The sequence below is a fragment of the Artemia sp. Qi Xiang Cuo genome, chromosome 3 (assembly GCF_049724085.1).
Source record: "Artemia sp. Qi Xiang Cuo chromosome 3, ASM4972408v1, whole genome shotgun sequence".
In the NCBI taxonomy this organism is placed as follows: Eukaryota; Metazoa; Arthropoda; class Branchiopoda; order Anostraca; family Artemiidae; genus Artemia; species Artemia sp. Qi Xiang Cuo.
This window is the reverse complement of record NC_142796.1, coordinates 30,665,896-30,685,268: the sequence shown is the minus strand read 5'-3', so window position 1 is coordinate 30,685,268 and position 19,373 is coordinate 30,665,896. Positions and strand designations below refer to the sequence as shown.

The following is a 19,373-nucleotide window of genomic DNA, read 5'->3' as shown; positions in this document are numbered from 1 at the left end:
AACAAAATGGACATATCAAAATGTTGATCGGAAGTGTTTGAGGAAATGATAACGTGGGGGGGGGGGTGATTCTCCCTCTAATTACTTTCGATAATTAAAAAGGGCAATAGCTTTTTCAATTTCTAATCGAGTGATCCATTTGTTAAGTCTTTACGGCACTACTTTCTATAAAAAAACTTATATGCCCTCAGGGTATAACTTACAACCTTAGCCCTGAAGGGTGTGGGGGAGGGGGCGGTTGTCATACTCCAAGACATAATTTCCGGGCCCTTCAACTACGTTCGCTATATCAAAATGTTGATCGGAAGAGTTTTGGTAAATGATGGGCGTGGGGGGGGGGCATTCGCCCTCCGATCCCTTTTGACTATTAATAATGGCACTAGCCCTCTCAATTCCCAATTGAATGAGCCCTTGAAGTTTCTACGCCAACACTTTCTGTAAAAACCTTATATGCCCATAACTTACAACCTTTGCCCTGGGGACTGTGGGGGGTTTGTCATCCTCAAAGGCATAATTTCCAGACCTTTCCACCACGTTGAACAAAATGGCTATCTCAAAATTTTGATTGGATTTGTTAGGGGAAATGGTGGGCGTGAGAGGAGGTTTAGTTGCCCTCCAATCACTTTTGACTATTAAATAGGGCACTAGCCCTTTCAATTTCCAATCGAATGAGCCCTTTTTGGAAGTTTCTACGACAACGCTTTCTATAGCAGCTTTATATGCCCCTAGGGCGTAACTCACAACCCTTACCCTGAGGGGTTGTCATCCTCGAAGACCAATTTTCAAGAACTTTCAACTACGTTGAAAAAAAAGGCTATCTCAAAATTTTGATTGGATGTGTTGGGGGAAATGGTGGGCGGGAGAGGGGGGTTAGTTGCCCTCCAACAACTTTCGACTATTAAAAAGGGCACTAGCCCTCTCAATTTCCAATCGAATGAGCCCTTTTTGAAGCTTCTGCGACAACACTTTCTATAAAAACCTTATATGCCCCCAGGGCATAGCTTACAACCATTGCCCTGAGTTCTAAGGGGGAGGGGGGTTGCCATCCTCAAAGACATAATTTTCAGACTTTTCAACTACGTTAAACAAAATGGCCATACACAAATGTTGATCGGAAGTGTACAACCTATACCCTGGGGGCTGTGGGGAGTTTATCATCCTCAAAGACACAATTTCCGGACATTTCAACTACGTTGAACAAAATTGCTAAATCAAAATTTTGATTGGATGTGTTTGGGGAAATGATGGGCGTGACAGGGGGGTTAGTTACCCTCCCATCAGCGGCAGATCCAGGGGGGGCCTCCTAGCGTAGTCTAAAGTAGTGTAATTTACTTTAGTCAAGTTTGTCAAGTAATTAACTCAAGTTTGCGTTAACTAAACTTGCTCCTAACGCAAGTTTATCGGATCAATCTATTTTGCACCCCCCCCCCTAATTTTTTTTGGATCAACCTATTTCACGCCCCCCCCCCATAAAAAAATCCGGGATCGGCCCTGACTCATATTACTTTCGACTATCAAAAAGGGCATTAGCCCTTTCAATTTCCAATCGAACGAGCCCTTTTTGAAGTTTCTACGACAAAGCTGTCTATAAAAACGTTATATACCCATAACTTACAAGCCTTGCCCTGAGGGATGTGGGGGGGGGGGTTTCATCCTCAAAGACCTACTTTCCAGAACTTTCAAATATATTGAACAAAATAGCCATCTCAAAATTTTAATTGGCTGTGTTTGGGGAAATCGTGGGCGTGAGAGGGGTATTAGTTGCCCTCCAATCACTTTCGACTATTAAAAAGGGCACAATCCTTTCCAATTTCCAATCGAACGAGCCCTTTTCTAAGTTTCTACGACAACTCCATCGATACGAAAAGCCTTGGGTTAAAACCAAAAATAAATAAATAATAATAATACGTTGTGTCCACATCGTTCTTTACTTAGGCAGCGCTAAAGAGTGAATATAGCCCCTGTTACAGTACTTACTACCTTTTAGGCGAAATGGTGTATCTCAGTTACTTTGGTAGCACAAAAAATTCTCTTCACTTTCTTCACACAAATTTTCTTCACTCATGGTTCTATGGATTTTGTAAATAGCGGTCTGTGAACGGCTACTAAAGAAATATATTCTTTTAATAAGCATGCGCTTCATTATATCCTTCCACGCCTCTTCCAAAAACTTTTAGAATATCCACCAAGTCCAGCAATTATAAAAAAAATATAGATAGTTGTGCCATGGGTTAGTAAGCAAATAGATATGGCTACTCCTATATTTCCCTATAGGAAATCGGCGCTATACATTGACGAACTGATGCGATTCACAATGACTTGGATTGGCTTGAAAACAATTATTCAGTGTTTGGTCTCGGAGACAGACAAGATACATCCTGAAGATCTATTTTAGGTCCACCCAGGCTACCTACTAGCCAACCTTCTGTTCGTTAAAACAAAAAAAATTCTTAGACAACGCTGCCTTTCCATTACAGAATTTAACAAATGAAAACACAGAGAAAAGGTATAATATTTATAAAAAAAAAAAAATCTTTAAGAAGTCCAAATATTTCCACTTCGCATCTCGAAGCCTTTATCAACAAAAAAAATAAATTAAATGAATTAAGCTAAATTAAACAAAACATATTGAGAAAAGGAAAACAAAAACAATAAAAATTTACATCTTAATATATTCCAATATCACCATGCAAATAGCATGAATACACAAAACACAATGACAAGCTAGGTCGTCTCTGATACAGTTTGAGTTTGGTAATGAAATCCAGAAAAAACGAAATAACATATTTATTTTAAAAATTTACATATGCCCTAGGTTCAAACAATTATAATTAAATACAGGCGAAACAGGTTATTTATTTCGAAAAAAAATTCTTACTTATGACCAATGATTGAATTTAAAATGGTTAAGATATAATGATATAATGAACTATAGAGGAAATATAAGGTTATACCTGGACCAAGGTCAAGAAAACTTATGTACTATGTATTGAAATATAAATATATAATACAATATATATGCTGTATTAAATAATTGTATATATTATATACAAATACTTTAAATGATTTATACAAATATTATATATTTGTATATATTATATGCACTATTTATTTATATTTCAATATAATAATAATAATAATCTGTATTTAAAGCCTTTTAAAGCCATATACAAAAAAGACAAATACTAAACAAAAATTACGCTCCATTTCACATCCTTCCCTTCAATACAAAATTTCCTACTGCCACAATATAACGGGGAGACCCAGACCTCATTAACCCACGAAGGAGTCTATCTTCCCCTTCTTGGATAATTGATCCCCTTAAATGAGAAAGTTGCTTACACCGGAGGAGGAAATGGCCCAATCCACAATTATTTTTCCCACATCTGAAGCAACTACACCTTCCCTCCTTTTCCTTATAACCTTACCATAAATTGGAAGACAATTAGCTCGAATCTGAATCCAAATCCTCAGATAATTAATGGGCAATCCCAGCTTAAAATAAAACTCATGTCCAAAATACTCTTTTACTTCTCTATGTAAAGACCGCAATTCTGGGATATAGACGCTGCCTTCTGGGATATAAACAAAGGCAAGAACTGTATTTAAACTGTTGTTTTTGGGGGTTTAGGGGGGAAAAGGTACCTAGGTTAGGTTAGATTAGGTCCCATAGGCAAAAAAATTAAATGGCATGCAGTAATTCCCGTTTTGTCTATAGTTTAGCAAGTTGCTTTACAATCCCACTATGGGGTAGGGTCGTCGGAGTTTTCTTCGAGGGAAGAAATCCTTCATTCTTCAGAGGGGGTGGGGGGGGGGGGTCAAAAACGTATTCATGGAAGCGATTGATTTTGTGCGTCCGTCAATAAATGAAAAGAGATTTATCCACAGCTGATTGCCATAGCTGCACTTCTTGGTCTTCAAGTCTTGCACTAAATTCCTTGAAGAACTTTTCATGATCTTCTGGCCCTTTTCCTTTCTCCCACGAACTTGAAAATCCATTCTCATCTAATATCCTTTTGATTTGAACTGTCCATGATGTTTTGTTACACTTAAGGATAAAATCTTCATATGCTGCTCCAGCAAATCTAGTCTGGGGAAGTTTAAGGAGTCTTAACCAAAATTTGATGATTTGGATGTATCTTTTCAATTTCAGGTTAAATATACCAAGATCATCTTTTAATACTAACGTATATGTTGTATTCTGTAAGCCAGAAACTCGTTTATAATATTGAAGTTGAAGAATTTCTAGTTGCTTTGCCGACTGAAACCCCCATATTTCTGATCCGTAATGTAGGATAGGCATAACTTAGTATTAAATATATATTTGTGGAGGCTTAATTCACTTATTTCTGATGTTAGTGTACTTCTACATATTCCAAACAATGCGTTTCTATATATAACATCAGTTTTCTTGACCTGGGGCCATTTATAATCTTATATTTCCTCAATAGTTCATTATATCTATAGTCTTTAATCCACGGCATAATCATCAGAATAATTAAAAAGCAAATTTTATTTTAAAAACCCTTATATTGGTAAATAAGGACTGACAAAAGTAAAGAAGTCTAAGTCCACGAAACAGTTCGTGAAAGTGCGAGGAAATGATCTTATCTCAGGGATTTATCCAATGAATTCAACTAATGCTAACGCCTCCTTTCTGTTATTGACCAAAGCTCAAAATATACTGTGTATCTTTGCGCGCCTATCCACTCCGCGTTTTCCACCCACTCTTTAACCTTTTAAGAAGCAGGAAGATGTGGGCAGGTACACCGACAAGTCATTCGCTCATTTTCAACTTTTGTAGACAAGAGCCAGTAAATGTCAACATTACCAAAGCAATATAAAAATTTGACTGACATCCTCTAGAATTTATTAATCAAACCTTAAATTAATCAATCTTGGAGCTTTTCAGTAACATATATACTCGCTGTCACCTTAACCTTCACATTCTGATTTTGATTCGAAACAACGTGCTGCGGCCTCCCCAATTTAACTAGGCAGAAGTGAGGCGAAATTGTCAAGTTATCAGTAGATTCTGTGAATTTTTCAATAGGCCTTTTCAAAAAAATTAGTTTTGCAACAATAATCAACCAATAATGCAACAATAAAAACAGGGAATAATTCTTAATGGAAAATCGTGTTTTTTCAATAAAGATATGAAAATAAAAGAAATATGTAGCTTCGCCTAGAAAGAAAAAAAACACTTTTTTGTAAAAAAAAAAAAAAAAAAAAAAAAAAAAGAATTAAATCTCAACTACTATATGTTAGTAATCCAAACAGCCACAGAATTTTCAATTTCTTTTAGGGGAAGTATATATTTTAAAAAGATTTGCCCCAAAAGATTACTTACAAGTTGGCTAATGGCGGATCTAATTGCTTCATACCACTGACGAGCCTCAATACCATCTTCGTCCTGAAGGAGCAACTGCAGCCCAAATACAGTTGATAGCTGAAAGACATTCTTTCGACTTGATTTGTTCGAACACCATTCTATGGTGGCACCGTTTAAATCCAAAGATAATTCAGGTTTGGCAGGAGACGCTGCAGTTCGCTAAAAAGAAAAAGGAATGGAGAAAAGAGCGGGAAAGAACTTTTTTGGGGTGTGTGGTTCCCAACCTTCCATGTGCAAGCCACTAAGGGTACTGCAACATTTTGAAGTAGTGTTCAAACATTACCTCAAATTTTAAAAGATTGTCAAATCTTCAAGGTTCCTGAACCTGTAGGCTACACATGAAAAATTTAAACCCAATTCCCAACTTATCCCAAAAATTTCGCTTGCATTAGAGTCTTAATCATTCTTCAGTTGATTTCCTTACAGAAGAAAGTGGCATCTTAAAAACTAATATTTTATTGGACCTGTTACATACACAACAAGGATATGGTCACAAAATCACTTACTTGTGAAAACGTTTATATTTGGCATAGCCATTGAGCCATTCTAAAGTGACTTGAATTGCAGATCTCATAAGATGGCTTCAAAAAACACTATTTAATTAATGAGAATCCAGAAATGCACTTAAAGGGCTTGAGGGGCTAATATCCATTTTCCAAGCCCCCCAAATTTTAAGATAGAGCATATACCTATAATAGCCTTTCCATTGGCCACATTTGACATTTTATTGCTCCAGTCCAATTCCTCTTTTCACTTCCCTAAGGCTTAGCCACCTCCCCAACTATTAGAATATTGAGGAAGATAGAACGGGGGACAGGACATGTTTCAAAGAGAGACATCCATTTGTAAAGAATCATGGTTTACAAAAATGAAATAGAAACCTTGCCAAGACAACCCAATTTTCCTTCAAAGACGGGGACGGAGAAATTGGCCAGGATCCACTTCACTGTATGGCCCTTTGTCCCGAATTATTTGATTTAAGAGAAGATGTATTTTCAAGTAAGGCGGGGTAAAATGAGTGGTTAATTCTAGGAAAGACACAAATATAAAAAAAATATATAGTGGAGGGGAGGGGCTGATACTTAAAGTGTAGTTGTATGTAAGTGTTTTTTCTATTTTGTTTCGAATGCGTTGTTGAACTGTTGTCATGGCCCTGTGGCTTTTTTGCAATGTCTATCTATCTATATATCTATCTATCAAGAAATGCCATCAGGGAGAACACTCGCCCGAGTAACCCTCCTAAATCTGCAACAGAGAATATAATGTTAATTGCACAGAGCAATGTAGTATAACTGAATTAGCTTATTTTTGTTCTGTTTTTTAATTACACCGACAACCTCGTTTGTCACTGCTACTCATAAAAAGGGCGAAAATTGATCAAGCGAATTTAGCTTAGGGAGGTTTAACACTTGCCAGATATGAGTCTTCCAGCCGATTAAAATCGGTGACTTTACGTTAACTATACACTAATCAGCGCTTGGGAGTTTTTTTTTCATGTTTTCCAAATCTGGTAGTCAGACTATTCTCAATAAAAGTTTTGATACTTTGACACTATTTCGAGTAACTTTGAAAATAGATATCATCAATATGATGCTTTTCGCTTATCTGGGCCGTAAACAACAGCAGTACCAGACTTCCAAAGAAAAACTAAAGCTACAAACTACAGATAAAGATGAATATAAATTAAGTTTTCATAATTGATTTACAAGCAATACTTAGCCTGTATAATACATAGTAAACGCATATAAAAATACAGAATAAATGCTTAAAACAAAGACATTTCTAATCAAGCTATTTAAAAAAGGAAAGGTTGGCAATAGGGAAGTCCGATGAAGTCAAGTTAATCTATTTTGTCATTTTCTAATTGCTCTGGCGTAGAAGAAATTGTCGATGATAAAATATCTGATTTCCTTTCCCATTAATGGTGAAGCATATCCACATGGCTGTGTTTTGGTTTATTTCCCTCTCTTATTAATCAAACAAAATTGGTGGGCTAATTGTGGGACGCAACAACATTTCTTGCTTTGAACTTTTTTGTAGCTTCTTTAATCGCGACAAGCGACTCTGTAGCTCAGGAACAGCAGACTGAGATTAAAAAAACATCCATTTATGGAAATCGTGACACAAATTATAAAAGCTAGTTTAAAGTTAGCTTTGTGGTAGTTTCTGCTCGTTTTAAGGTTGACTTAAATATTTATTGTAATTTCTGTTCGTTTTGTGTTTCATTTATTTAACGATAGTGATTTATGATAGTTTAAGCTAGAAAAATTTATTTTGCTCAAGCTTCGTTTAACTTAGCTCTTTACTTTTCTTTCAAAGAGTTCTTTTGGGCCAATTTTTTTTAAACTAATTTTATAAAAGACTTTGACTTATAAATTAAAAGACATAAAGAGTTACAAGAACAAATAACATGTTTTTTTTCATAAAAATGGCGAATTTTTTTTTTAATTAAGATATGTGGATATTTAAGGGTGTCTACAGGATGAGGGTCAGGATGGCTTCAACCTTATAAGATATGGTATTCGTTAACACTAAAAGCCATTATAAACCATGGTTAATACGAAAGTACAACAACACAAAAAAAAAGAAAAAAAGACACTCAAAATATTAAATTTTGGGTGTCCCTTAAATCCAAAATGATATTTAAATAAATTACAGAAAATAATCCTCATATGCCATAATATTATGTTTACACAAAATTCGTTTAAGCATCTCTCCCAAAACTTTGTCTTATGTACCTGGTTTGGGAGAAATGCTTCAACGAATTTTACGTAAACATAACATTGATACATTTTTCCAATCGGTGAGACCAATAGGTAGTTTCCTTAATTCTGGGAAGAATTTAACCCGGGGAAAATTAGTAAATGGGGTATATAAAATTCCTTGTTCTTGTGGGAGGTTTTATATTGGTAGAACTCACCAACAATTTCTTGAAAGATTTGTTGAGCATCGTAATTCAATAGAAAAAACCCTACAATTCAGCAAACCTCCTGAAACTTTTGTTTCGGCTTTGGCTAATCATATTTTCTGTCATCCTGAACATTTTGTACAATTTGGTGAGGCCACGGCTATTTCTAATGATAGAGTTTTATCTTAGTGGGCGAGGAAGGCTATAGAAATTAAAAAACATATGTTTGCTAATCTTTCAATAAATAGAGACATGGGAAATTTAAAAATTGACCCAATTTATGATATTCTTTTGAAAGAAGAACCAATAGTTAATAAGGGAATTAAGAATTGACATAATCACCAGGGGACAAGATTTATAATTTACTAATTTACATAATTTACATAATTTACATTTTTATAATTTACTCAGTTGCTTTGGTGTTGTCATCAAAGTAACTCTAATAGCTCTGTGACCTACGTGGATCAGTTGCGACAATTGTATTTTATTAATATTGGTGGTGGTTGTATTTGTTATTAGTTTATTTTAGTTTCTTTTGTGCTGAAGACGCCGAGTTAACATACAGGCAAAATATCCATACACCTACAAGAAAATAGCAACATACAACTACAAGAGACATTAGGTCTAGACAACAGTGAAGAAACATCATTCCCTCTGAACCAGGAAGATTACGTGTTATGCGACCCAATCACCCCGGAAGAAATTGAAGATTCACTTAACAAAATACGAGGTGATTCAGCTCCCGGGCCCGATGGAATTCCTATGAAGATCTTCAAAGCATTTCGGACTGTTCTTTTACCTTTTTTGGCCTTATTATTTAACCTAATAATTTCAAAGAGGAAGTGGCCAATGACCTTGAAAACCTCGGTTATTCTCCCACTTTATAAGAATGGTAATCCCACTACACATAACAACTATAGACCAATAAGCCTCCTAAACAGTGCTGGAAAAGTTTTAGAAAAAATTATAGATAAAAGGCTGGGAATGTGGATAGAAGAGAAAAAAATCTTGCAAGAAGAACTAGGTGGGTTCAGACCAGGTTATTCTACAGCTGATAGAGTTTTTGTTATTAGTGCTCTTGTAGAAAAGCACTGCAAAGGTATAGGAAAATTATATGTGGCCCTAATTGATTTGAAATCAGCATTTGATAGTGCAGATCGTGTTTTATTGCTGAATGTTTTATTAAATCTAGGCCTACCAACCTGTTTTTTACAAATTCTATCATCTATGTAGTCATTGCATAAAAGTTTTGTGAAAGTAGTTAGGAAGGGAATATCTCTGCCTTTTTTCTCGAAAAAGGGCGTGCGCCAAGGAACTACACTTTTGCCAAAATTATTTGCTATGTTTGTTAATGATATTGTTCCTTATTTCCGACAAAGATGGGCACCTACTCTCCGACTGGAAAATCTGAATATGTCAATGCTACTATTTGCAGACGACATAATATTACTGGCAGAAGACAAATAATGATTTACAAACTCTCTTGAATCTCCTTGAAAAATATTTGCAAGAGAAGAAACTAGAGGTGAATGTCACGAAATCCCAAGTCATGATTTTTAGCAAAAAACCCTTGGAATCAGCACCACAATTTTTATTGAATGGAAAAATGCTGGAAGTGGTGGAAAAGGCCAAATACTTAGGTTTCATCCTTTGTCAAAATGGAAAATGGACGATTCATATTACAACAATGGCACAGAAAGGAAGAAATGCATTATTTGGTATATACAGAAGCACACTAACAGCAGAAATAAGTGAACTAAGCCTCCACAAACATATATTTAATACTAAAATTATGCCTATCAGTAGAATGGGGGGTGCTACTCCAGAACGAACTCCTTATATGGGCATAGAATACAGAACGAACTCCTTATAAGGGCATAGAATACAGAACGAACTCCTTATATGGGCATAGAGTCATTAGGGGGAACACGTGGTTAATGGGGTCAATGACCTCTTTTTCCAAGATCGATTTATTTGATGTTTCTGTGTGTAATAGCTCCGGGGTGAAGGTTGCACATGCGCATTGAATTCTAACGGGAACAATGTTATTGATCTAGGACTCGAGGGGGAAGTGAATTTCCGAGAAATTGATTGCGTAATCGAAGGGGAAGTGAATTTCCGAGAACTTGATTGCGTAATCGAAGGGAAAGTGGATTTCCGAGAAATTGATTGCGTAATCGAAGGGGAAATGAATTTCCGAGAACTTGATTGCGTAATCGAGGGGAAGTGGATTTCCGAGAAATTGATTGCGTAATCAAAGTGTGTCAACAACAACAACAACGACCTTGACATTCGCTGAGAGCGTGCACTTACAACAACATCGACCTTGGAACACCTGTGCTGTCGACCTCAATTCACCTATCGTGAATCAATAATTCCCCTTAGAAACAACAAATTAATTTCCCTTTCTTGACAGATCAATCAATCAATGACATCATCTGTCAGACTTTAAAAATTTCCGCATAGAAACATTTCTCCAGGAATAGATCCATATCATTAATGTCTTTGCCTCGGGAACAACTCTTTTGGTCGAACTCCAAAGGATATTAATAACCAAAGGCCATGGAAACAATTAGGCAAGAAACATCTTAGCGATGAATTGTTTTAGCGCGCGAGAAGGTTTCCTATTAATTTGAAATGCGTTAGCACAGAGATGCCAATAACAAAGGAACACGCTGAATTTACGTTTAGTGATTATTTGGGCGAAACCGTTTTAGACAGGTTATGGAACTATTTCGGCGAAACAGATAGAGACATTTTAAAAGAAGATTTTTGAAGAGATTTTGGAGGAGGTTTTGAGTGTGGTCGTTATAATACACAAGTTTCATTTGAACAGTGTTGTGAGGTCCTCTAACCCAACCCCAAAGGGTTCCAATCCTCCTCCCCCAACCCCGAAGGCAGCGCCCGGGCCTCCCCAAACCCCAAAGCCCCTCCACCGGTCCCCCAAAGGCCCATCGAGTTCCCAAAAGGCCAACAGGGTTCCAAAGGCCCTCCACCGGTCCCCAAATGTCCCCCACGCTCCCAACTGGCCCCCCGGACCCTCAAAGGCCCTCCCCTGGCCCTCAAAGGTCCACCGGGCTCCCAAAGGACCAATCGGTCCTCAAGTGCCCCCCAGACCCCCAAAGGCCCTCCCTGTGCCCCAAAGGCCCTCCACCGGCCCCCCAGGCACCCAAAGGCCCTCCCTGTGCCCCAAAGGCCCTCCCCCGGCCCCCAAAGGCCCACCCAGACCCTCAACGGCCATCCCCGGGCTCCCCAAAGGCCCATCGAGTTCCCAAAAGGTCCACCGGGCTCCCAAAGGACCAATCAGTCCTCAAGTGCCCCCCAGACCCCCAAATGCCCTCCCTGTGCCCCAAAGGCCCTCCACCGGTCCCCAAATGTCCCCCAGGCACCCAAAGGCCCTCCCTGTGCCCCAAAGGCCCACCCCCGGCCCCCAAAGGCCCACCCCGACCCACAACGGCCATCCCCGGGCCCCCCAAAGGCCCATCGAGTTCCCAAAAGGTCCACCGGGCTCCCAAAGGACCAATCGGTCCTCAAGTGCCCCCCAGACCCCCAAAGGCCCTCCCTGTGCCCCAAAGGCCCTCCACCGGTCCCCAAATGTCCCCCAAGCACCCAAAGGCCCTCCCGGCGCCCCAAAGGCCCACCCAGACCCCCAAATGCCATCTCCGGACCCCAACGCCCATCCCAGTAGTGTTTGGTTGTGGTTTACCTTGTCACAGTTACATTTTCTTGATTTTTCAAAGTTCATTCTGAATTTCTTTCGTTGAAATGCAAGAGTTGGAATATTTCAGTAGCGTTTGGTTGTGGTTTACCTTGTCAAAGTTACATTTTCTTGATTTTCAAAGTTCATTATGAATTTCTTTCATTGAAATGCAAGAGTTGGACTATTTCAGTAGTGTTCGGTTGTGGTTTACCTTGTCACAATTACATTTTCTAGATTTTTCAAAGTTCATTTTGAATTTCCTTCGTTGAAATGCAAGAGTTGGAATATTTCAGTAGTGTTTGGTCGTGGTTTACCTTGTCACAGTTACATTTTCTTGATTTTTCAAAGTTCATTTTGAATTTCTGTTGTTGAAATGCAAGAGTTGGACTATTTCAGTAGCGTTCGGTTGTGGTTTACCATGTCACAATTACATTTTCTTGATTTTTCAAAGCTCATTTTGAATTTCCTTTGTTGAAATGCAAGAGTTGGAATATTTCAGTAGTGTTTGGTTGTGGTTTACCTTGTCACAGTTACATTTTCTTGATTTTTCAAGGTTCAATTGTATTTAATTAATTTTAATTAAAGACTTTGAATATTTAAGTAGTTTTTTGTTGTGGTTTTCCTTGTCACAGTTACATTTTCTTGATTTTTCAAAGTTCATTTTGAATTTCTTTCGTTGAAATGCAATAGTTGGAATATTTCAGTAGTGTTTGGTTGTGGTTTACCTTGTCACAGTTACATTTTCTTGATTTTTCAAAGTTCATTTTGAATTTGTTTCGTTGAAATGCAAGAGTTGGACTATTTCAGTAGCGTTCGGTTATGGTTTACCTTGTCACAGTTACATTTTCTTGATTTTTCAAAGTTCATTTTGAATTTAATTTGTTGAAATGCAAGAGTTGGAATATTTCAGTAGTGTTTGGTTGTGGTTTACCTCGTCACAGTTAAATTTTCTTGATATTTAATAAGTTCATTCTGAATTTCTGTCATTGAAATGCAGGAGTTAGAATATTTCAGTAGTGTTTGTTCGTGGTTTACCTTGCCACAGTTACATTTTCTTGATTTTTCAAAGTTCATTTGAATTTCTTTCATTGAAATGCAAGAGTTGGACTATTTCAGTAGTGTTTGGTTGTGGTTTACCTTGCCACAGTTACAGTTTCTTGATTTTTCAAAATTCATTTTGAATTTCTTTCATTGAAATGCAAGAGATGGAATATTTCACTAGTGTTTGGTCGTGGTTTACCTTGTCACAGTTACATTTTCTTGATTTTTCAAAGTTCATTTTGAATTTATTTCGTTGAAGTGCAAGAGTTCAAATATGTCAGTAGCGTTCGGTTACGGATTTCCTTGTCACAGTTAAATTTTCTTGATTTTTTAAAGCTCATTTTGAATTTCCTTTGTTGAAATGAAAGAGTTGGACTATTTCAGTAGCGTTTGGTTGTGGTTTACCTTGTCACAGTTACAGTTCCTTGATTTTTCAAAGTTCATTTGAATTTCCTTCGTTGAAATGCAAGAGTTGGAATATTTCAGTAGTGTTTGGTTGTGGTTTACCTTGTCACAGTTACATTTTCTTGATTTTTCAAAGTTCATTTTGAATTTATTTCGTTGAAATGCAATAGTTTGAATATTTCAGTAGCGTTCGGTTGTGGTTTAACTTGTCACAGTTACATTTTCTTGATTTTTCAAAGTTCATTTCGAATTTCTTTCGTTGAAATGCAAGAGTTGGAATATTTCAGTAGCGTTCGGTTGTGGTTTACCTTGTCACAGTTACATTTTCTTGATTTTTCAAAGTTCATTTGAATTTCTTTCGTTGAAATGCAAGAGTTGGACTATTTCAGTAGTGTTTGGTTGTGGTTTACCTTGTCACAGGTACATTTTCATGATTTTTCAAAGTTCATTTTGAATTTATTTCGTTGAAATGCAAGAGTTGGAATATTTCAGTAGTGTTTGGTCGTGGTTTAACTTGTCACAGTTACATTTTCTTGATTTTTCAAAGTTCATTTTGAATTTCTTTTGTTGAAATGCAAGAGTTGGAATATTTCAGTAGCGTTCGGTTGTGGTTTACCTTGTCACAGTTACATTTTCTTGATTTTTCAAAGTTCATTGTGAATTTCCTTTGTTTAAAGGCAAGAGTTTTACTAGTTCAGCCGAGTTTTGTTGTGGTGTAAATTGAAACATTTAATTTTTATTTATTTATCAAGTTAAATTTAACTTTCTTCTATTTAATTTCAATAGATGGAATATTGAATTAGTGGTTTGTTTTGGTTTAAATTGCAACAGTTAAATTTTCATGATTTTTCAAATATAATTTGATCTGAGTTCTTTTAATTGCAATATTTTGAATATTTCAGGAGTGTTGGGTTGGGGTTTAACTTGTCACAGTTACATTTTCTTGATTTTTCAAAGTTCATTTGAATTTCTTTTGTTGAAATGCAAGAGTTGGAATATTTCAGTAGCGTTTGGTTGTGGTTTACCTTGTCAAAGTTACATTTTCTTGATTTTTCAAAGTTCATTTTGAATTTCTTTCGTTGAAATGCAAGAGTTGGACTATTTCAGTAGTGTTTGGTTGTGGTTTACCTTGTCACAGTTACATTTTCATGATTTTTCAAAGTTCATTTGAATTTCTTTCGTTGAAATGCAAGAGTTGGAATATTTAAGAAGTGTTTGGTCGTGGTTTGCATTGTCACAGTTAAATTTTCATGATTTTTCAAATTTCATTTTGAATTTCTATAGTTGAAATGCAAGAGTTGGACTATTTCAGTAGTATTTGCTTATGGTTTACCTTTGTCACAGTTACATTTTCATTATTTTTCAAAGATCATTTTTAATTTATTTCGTTGAAATGCAAGAGTTGGACTATTTCAGTAGTGTTTGCTTATGGTTTACCTTGTCACAGTTACATTTTCATGATTATTCAAAGTTCATTTAGAATTTCTTTCGTTGAAATGCAAGAGTTGGAATATTTCAGTAGTGTTTGGTTATGGTTTACCTTGTCACAGTTACATTTTCATGATTTTTTAAAGTTCATTTCGAATTTCTATCGTTGAAAAGCAAGAGTTGGAATTTTTCATTAGTGTGTGGAAATGTTATAAATTGACAATTGTACATTTTCAATATATAACAAAGTTAAGTGCTTTTATCTTTAGTTTTTGATAACAATGTGTTCAATGCAAGAGATGGCTGTTTGTTGTTTACATTGTCACAGGTAAATTTCCTGAAGTTTAACATCTAAGTTCTTATTGCTTTAGTTTTAAATAAAGAAATTGACTATTTAACTAGTGTCTTCTTATGGTTTACATTGTCACAGTTACATTTTCTTTATTTTTCGAAGTTAATTTTGAATTGCTTTCGTTGAAGAGTTGGAATATTTCAGTGGTGTTTGATTATGGTTTACATTGTCACAGTTACATTTTCTTGATTTTTAAATGATCATTTTTTTATTCTTTCGATTTATTGCAAGAGTTGGAATATTTCAGTTGTGTTTGGTTATGGTTTACCTTGTCAGAGTTACATTTTCTTGATTTTTCAAAGTTCATTTTGAATTTCTTTCGTTGAAATGAAAGAGTTGGAATATTTCAGTAGTGTTTGGTTGTGGTTTACCTTGTCAAAGTTACATTTTCTTGATTTTTCAGTTGCTATTTTTTGACTTTTCCGAGCTGGATTTCTTAGTCGTTCATAGGTGAGTGCTGTCTGAAACTTGTGATTTGAGATGGTTAATTTGCTATTTCCGGCTTTTATTAGCTAGGTTTCATAGCCTTTCATAGGTGTATGTTGTCAGAAAATTACGATTTGGGATGTGTAGTTTGCTATTTGAACTTTTCAGAGCTAGGATTCTTAGTCCATCATTGGTGTTTGTTGTGTGAAACCAATAGTTTGGGATGACTAGTTTGCTATTTCAGGCTTGTTCATTTTGAATTTCTTTCATGAAATGCAAGAGTTGGAAAATTAGGGTCTTAGTCCACCAGCTCAGTATTAGGGTCCCAGTCCACCAGCCTGAACGGTGGAATTTCACTAGCTCAAAATTGGGTTCTTAGTCCACCAGCCTGAATGGTGGAAATCCACTAGCTCAATATTGGGGTCTCAGTCCACCATCCTGAATGGTGGAAATTCACTAACTCAGAATTAGGGTCTTAGTCCACCAGCCAGAATGGTGGAAATTCACTAGCTCAGAATTGGGGTCTTAGTCCACCAGCCTGAATGGTTGAAATTCACATTAGACGACACAAAAACTTACACAAACACAAAAACTTACACACACGCACAAAAAATTAAACACTCACACAAAAACTTACACACACACACACATGAAAACTTAAACACACACACAAAAACTTACACACACACGACGAAACTTACACACACACACACACACAAAAACTTACACACACACACACACAAAAAAACTTAAACATTCACACGAAAAATTAAATTCACAGAAAAAATTACATGCACACAAAAACTTACACACACACACACACACACACACACAAAACTTACACACACACACAAACACGAAAACTCACACACACACACTTTGGCTGTGGTTTACCTTGTCACAGTTACATTTTCTTGATTTTTCAAAGTTCATTTGAATTTCTTTCGTTGAAATGCAAGAGTTGGAATATTTCAGTAGCGTTCGGTTGTGGTTTACCTTGTCACAGTTACATTTTCTTGATTTTTCAAAGTTCATTTTGAATTCCTATTTTTGAAATGCAAGAGTTGGAATATTTCAGTAGTGTATGGTTGTGGTTTACCTTGTCAAAGTTACATTTTCTTGATTTTTCAAAGTTCATTATGAATTTCTTTCGTTGAAAAGCAAGAGTTTGAATATTTCAGTAGTGTTTGGTTATGGTTTACCTTGTCACAGTTACATGTTCATGATTTTTCAATGTTTATTTGAATTTCTTTAGTTGAAATGCCAGATTTGGAATATTTAAGAAGTGTTTGGTTGTGGTATACCTTGCCACAGTTAAATTTTCTTGATTTTTCAAATTTCATTTTGAATTTATTTCGTTGAAATGCAATAGTTGGAATATTTCAGTAGTGTTTGGTCGTGGTTTACCTTGTCACAGTTACATTTTCTTTATTTTTCAAAGTTCATTTTGAATTTCTTTCATTGAAATGCAAGAGTTGGACTATTTCAGTAGTGTTTGGTTGTGGTTTACCTTGTCACAGTTACATTTTCATGATTTTTCAAAGCCCATTTTGAATTTCTTTCGTTGAAATGCAAGAGTTGGAATATTTCAGTAGTGTTTGATTATGGTTTACCTTGTCAAAGTTACATTTTCTTGATTTTTCAAAGTTCATTTTGAATTTCTTTCGTTGAAATGCAAGAGTTGGAATATTTCAGTAGTGTTTGGTTATGTTTTACCTTGTCACAGTTACATTTTCTTGATTTTTCAAAGTTCATTTTGAATTTCTCTCGTTGAAATGCAAGAGTTGGACTATTTCATTGGTGTTTGGTTATGGTTTACCTTATCACAGTTACATTTTCTTGATTTTTCAAAGATTATTTTGAATTTCTTTCGTTGAAAAGCAAGAGTTGGAATATTTCAGTAGTGTTTGCTTATGGTTTACCTTGTCACAGTTGAATTTTCTTGATTTTTCAAAGTTCATTTGAATTTCTTTCGTTGAAATGCAAGAGTTGGAATATTTCAGTAGTGTTTGCTTATGGTTTACCTTGTCACAGTTGCATTTTCATGATTTTTCAAAGTTCATTTGAATTTCTTTCGTTGAAATGCAAGAGTTGGAACATTTCAGTAGTGTTTGTTTATGGTTTACCTTGTCACAGTTACATTTTCTTGATTTTTCAAAGTTCATTTCGAATTTCTTTCGTTGAAATGCAAGAGCTGGAATATTTCAGTGGTGTTTGGTTATGGTTCACCTTATCACAGTTACATTTTCTTGATTTTCAAATTCATTTTGAATTTCTTTCATTGAAATGCATGAGTTGGAATATTTCACTAGTGTTTGGTTCTGGTTTACCTTGCCAGATTTACACACATGTATACACATGTACGCACATGTGCTTATCATGAGTGCTCATGATAAGTTAACCTAACCTTTTCCGGTGAGTATGGTTAGGTTAGACTAGATTAAGTTAGGTTAGATTAGGTTAGGTTAGGTTAGCCTACGTACGCTTCACTTAGGTTAGCTTAGGTTAGGTGAGAGACATGCCCTAAGTTAGATGTATGATTAGGTTAGGTTAGGTTAGATTAAGTTAGGTTAGGTTAAGTTAGGTTAGGCTAGGTTAGCCTACGTACGCGCGCGTACGTAGGCTAACCTAGCCTAACCTAACTTAACCTAACCTAACTTAATCTAACCTAACCTAACCTAATCATACATCTAACTTAGGGCATGTCTCTCACCTAACCTAAGCTAACCTAAGTGAAGCGTACGTAGGCTAACCTAACCTAACCTAATCTAACCTAACTTAATCTAGTCTAACCTAACCATACTCACCGGAAAAGGTTAGGTTAATTTATCATGAGCACTCATGATAAGCACATGTGCGTACATGTGTATACATGTGTGTAAATGTGGCAAGGTAAACCAGAACCAAACACTAGTGAAATATTCCAACTCATGCATTTCAATGAAAGAAATTCGTAATGAATTTGAAAATCAAGAAAATGTAACTGTGATAAGGTGAACCATAAACAAACACCACTGAAATATTCCAACTCTTGCATTTCAACGAAAGAAATTCAAAATGAAATTTGAAAAATCAAGAAAATGTAACTGTGACAAGGTAAACCATAACCAAACACTACTTAAATGTTCCAACTCTTTAATTTAAACGAAAGAAATTAAAATGAACTTTGAAAAATCAAGAAAATGCAACTGTGACAAGGTAAACCATAAGCAAACACTACTGAAATATTCCAACTCTTGCATTTCAACGAAAGAAATTCAAATGTACATTTAAAAATCAATAGAATGCAAAATTGAAAAGGTAAAACAAAATCAAACACTAAGGAAATATTAAAACTATTTCTTTTCAAATAAACAAATTAAAAATGATATTTGAAAATTCAAGAAAATGTAACTGTGATAAGGTAAACCATAACCAAACACCACTGAAATAGTCCAACTCTTGCATTTCAACGAGAGAAATTCGAAATGAACTTTGAAAAATCAAGAAAATGTAACTGTGACATGGTAAACCATAACCAAACACTACTGAAATATTCCAACTCTTGCATTTCAACAAAAGAAATTCAAAATTAACTTTTAAAAATCAAGAAAATGTAACTGTGACAAGGTAAACCATAAGCAAACACTACTGAAATATTCCAACTCTTGCATTTCAACGAAAGAAATTCAAAATGAGCTTTGAAAAATCATGAAAATGTAACTTTGACAAGGTAAACCAC

The 19,373-nt window shown here is 35.7% G+C and overlaps 1 protein-coding gene across 1 annotated transcript in view; it reads right to left on the bottom strand.

Annotated features, from left to right (window-relative positions):
* LOC148953993 (rho GTPase-activating protein 15-like) overlaps positions 1-19,373 on the bottom strand; it is a 149,859-nt gene that overhangs the window by 22,936 nt on the left and 107,550 nt on the right. Inside the window, exon 8 of the mRNA XM_089085728.1 lies at positions 5,351-5,551. Coding sequence (XP_088941854.1) covers positions 5,351-5,551 — 201 coding nt within the window. The remainder of the gene's footprint in view (positions 1-5,350; positions 5,552-19,373) is intronic.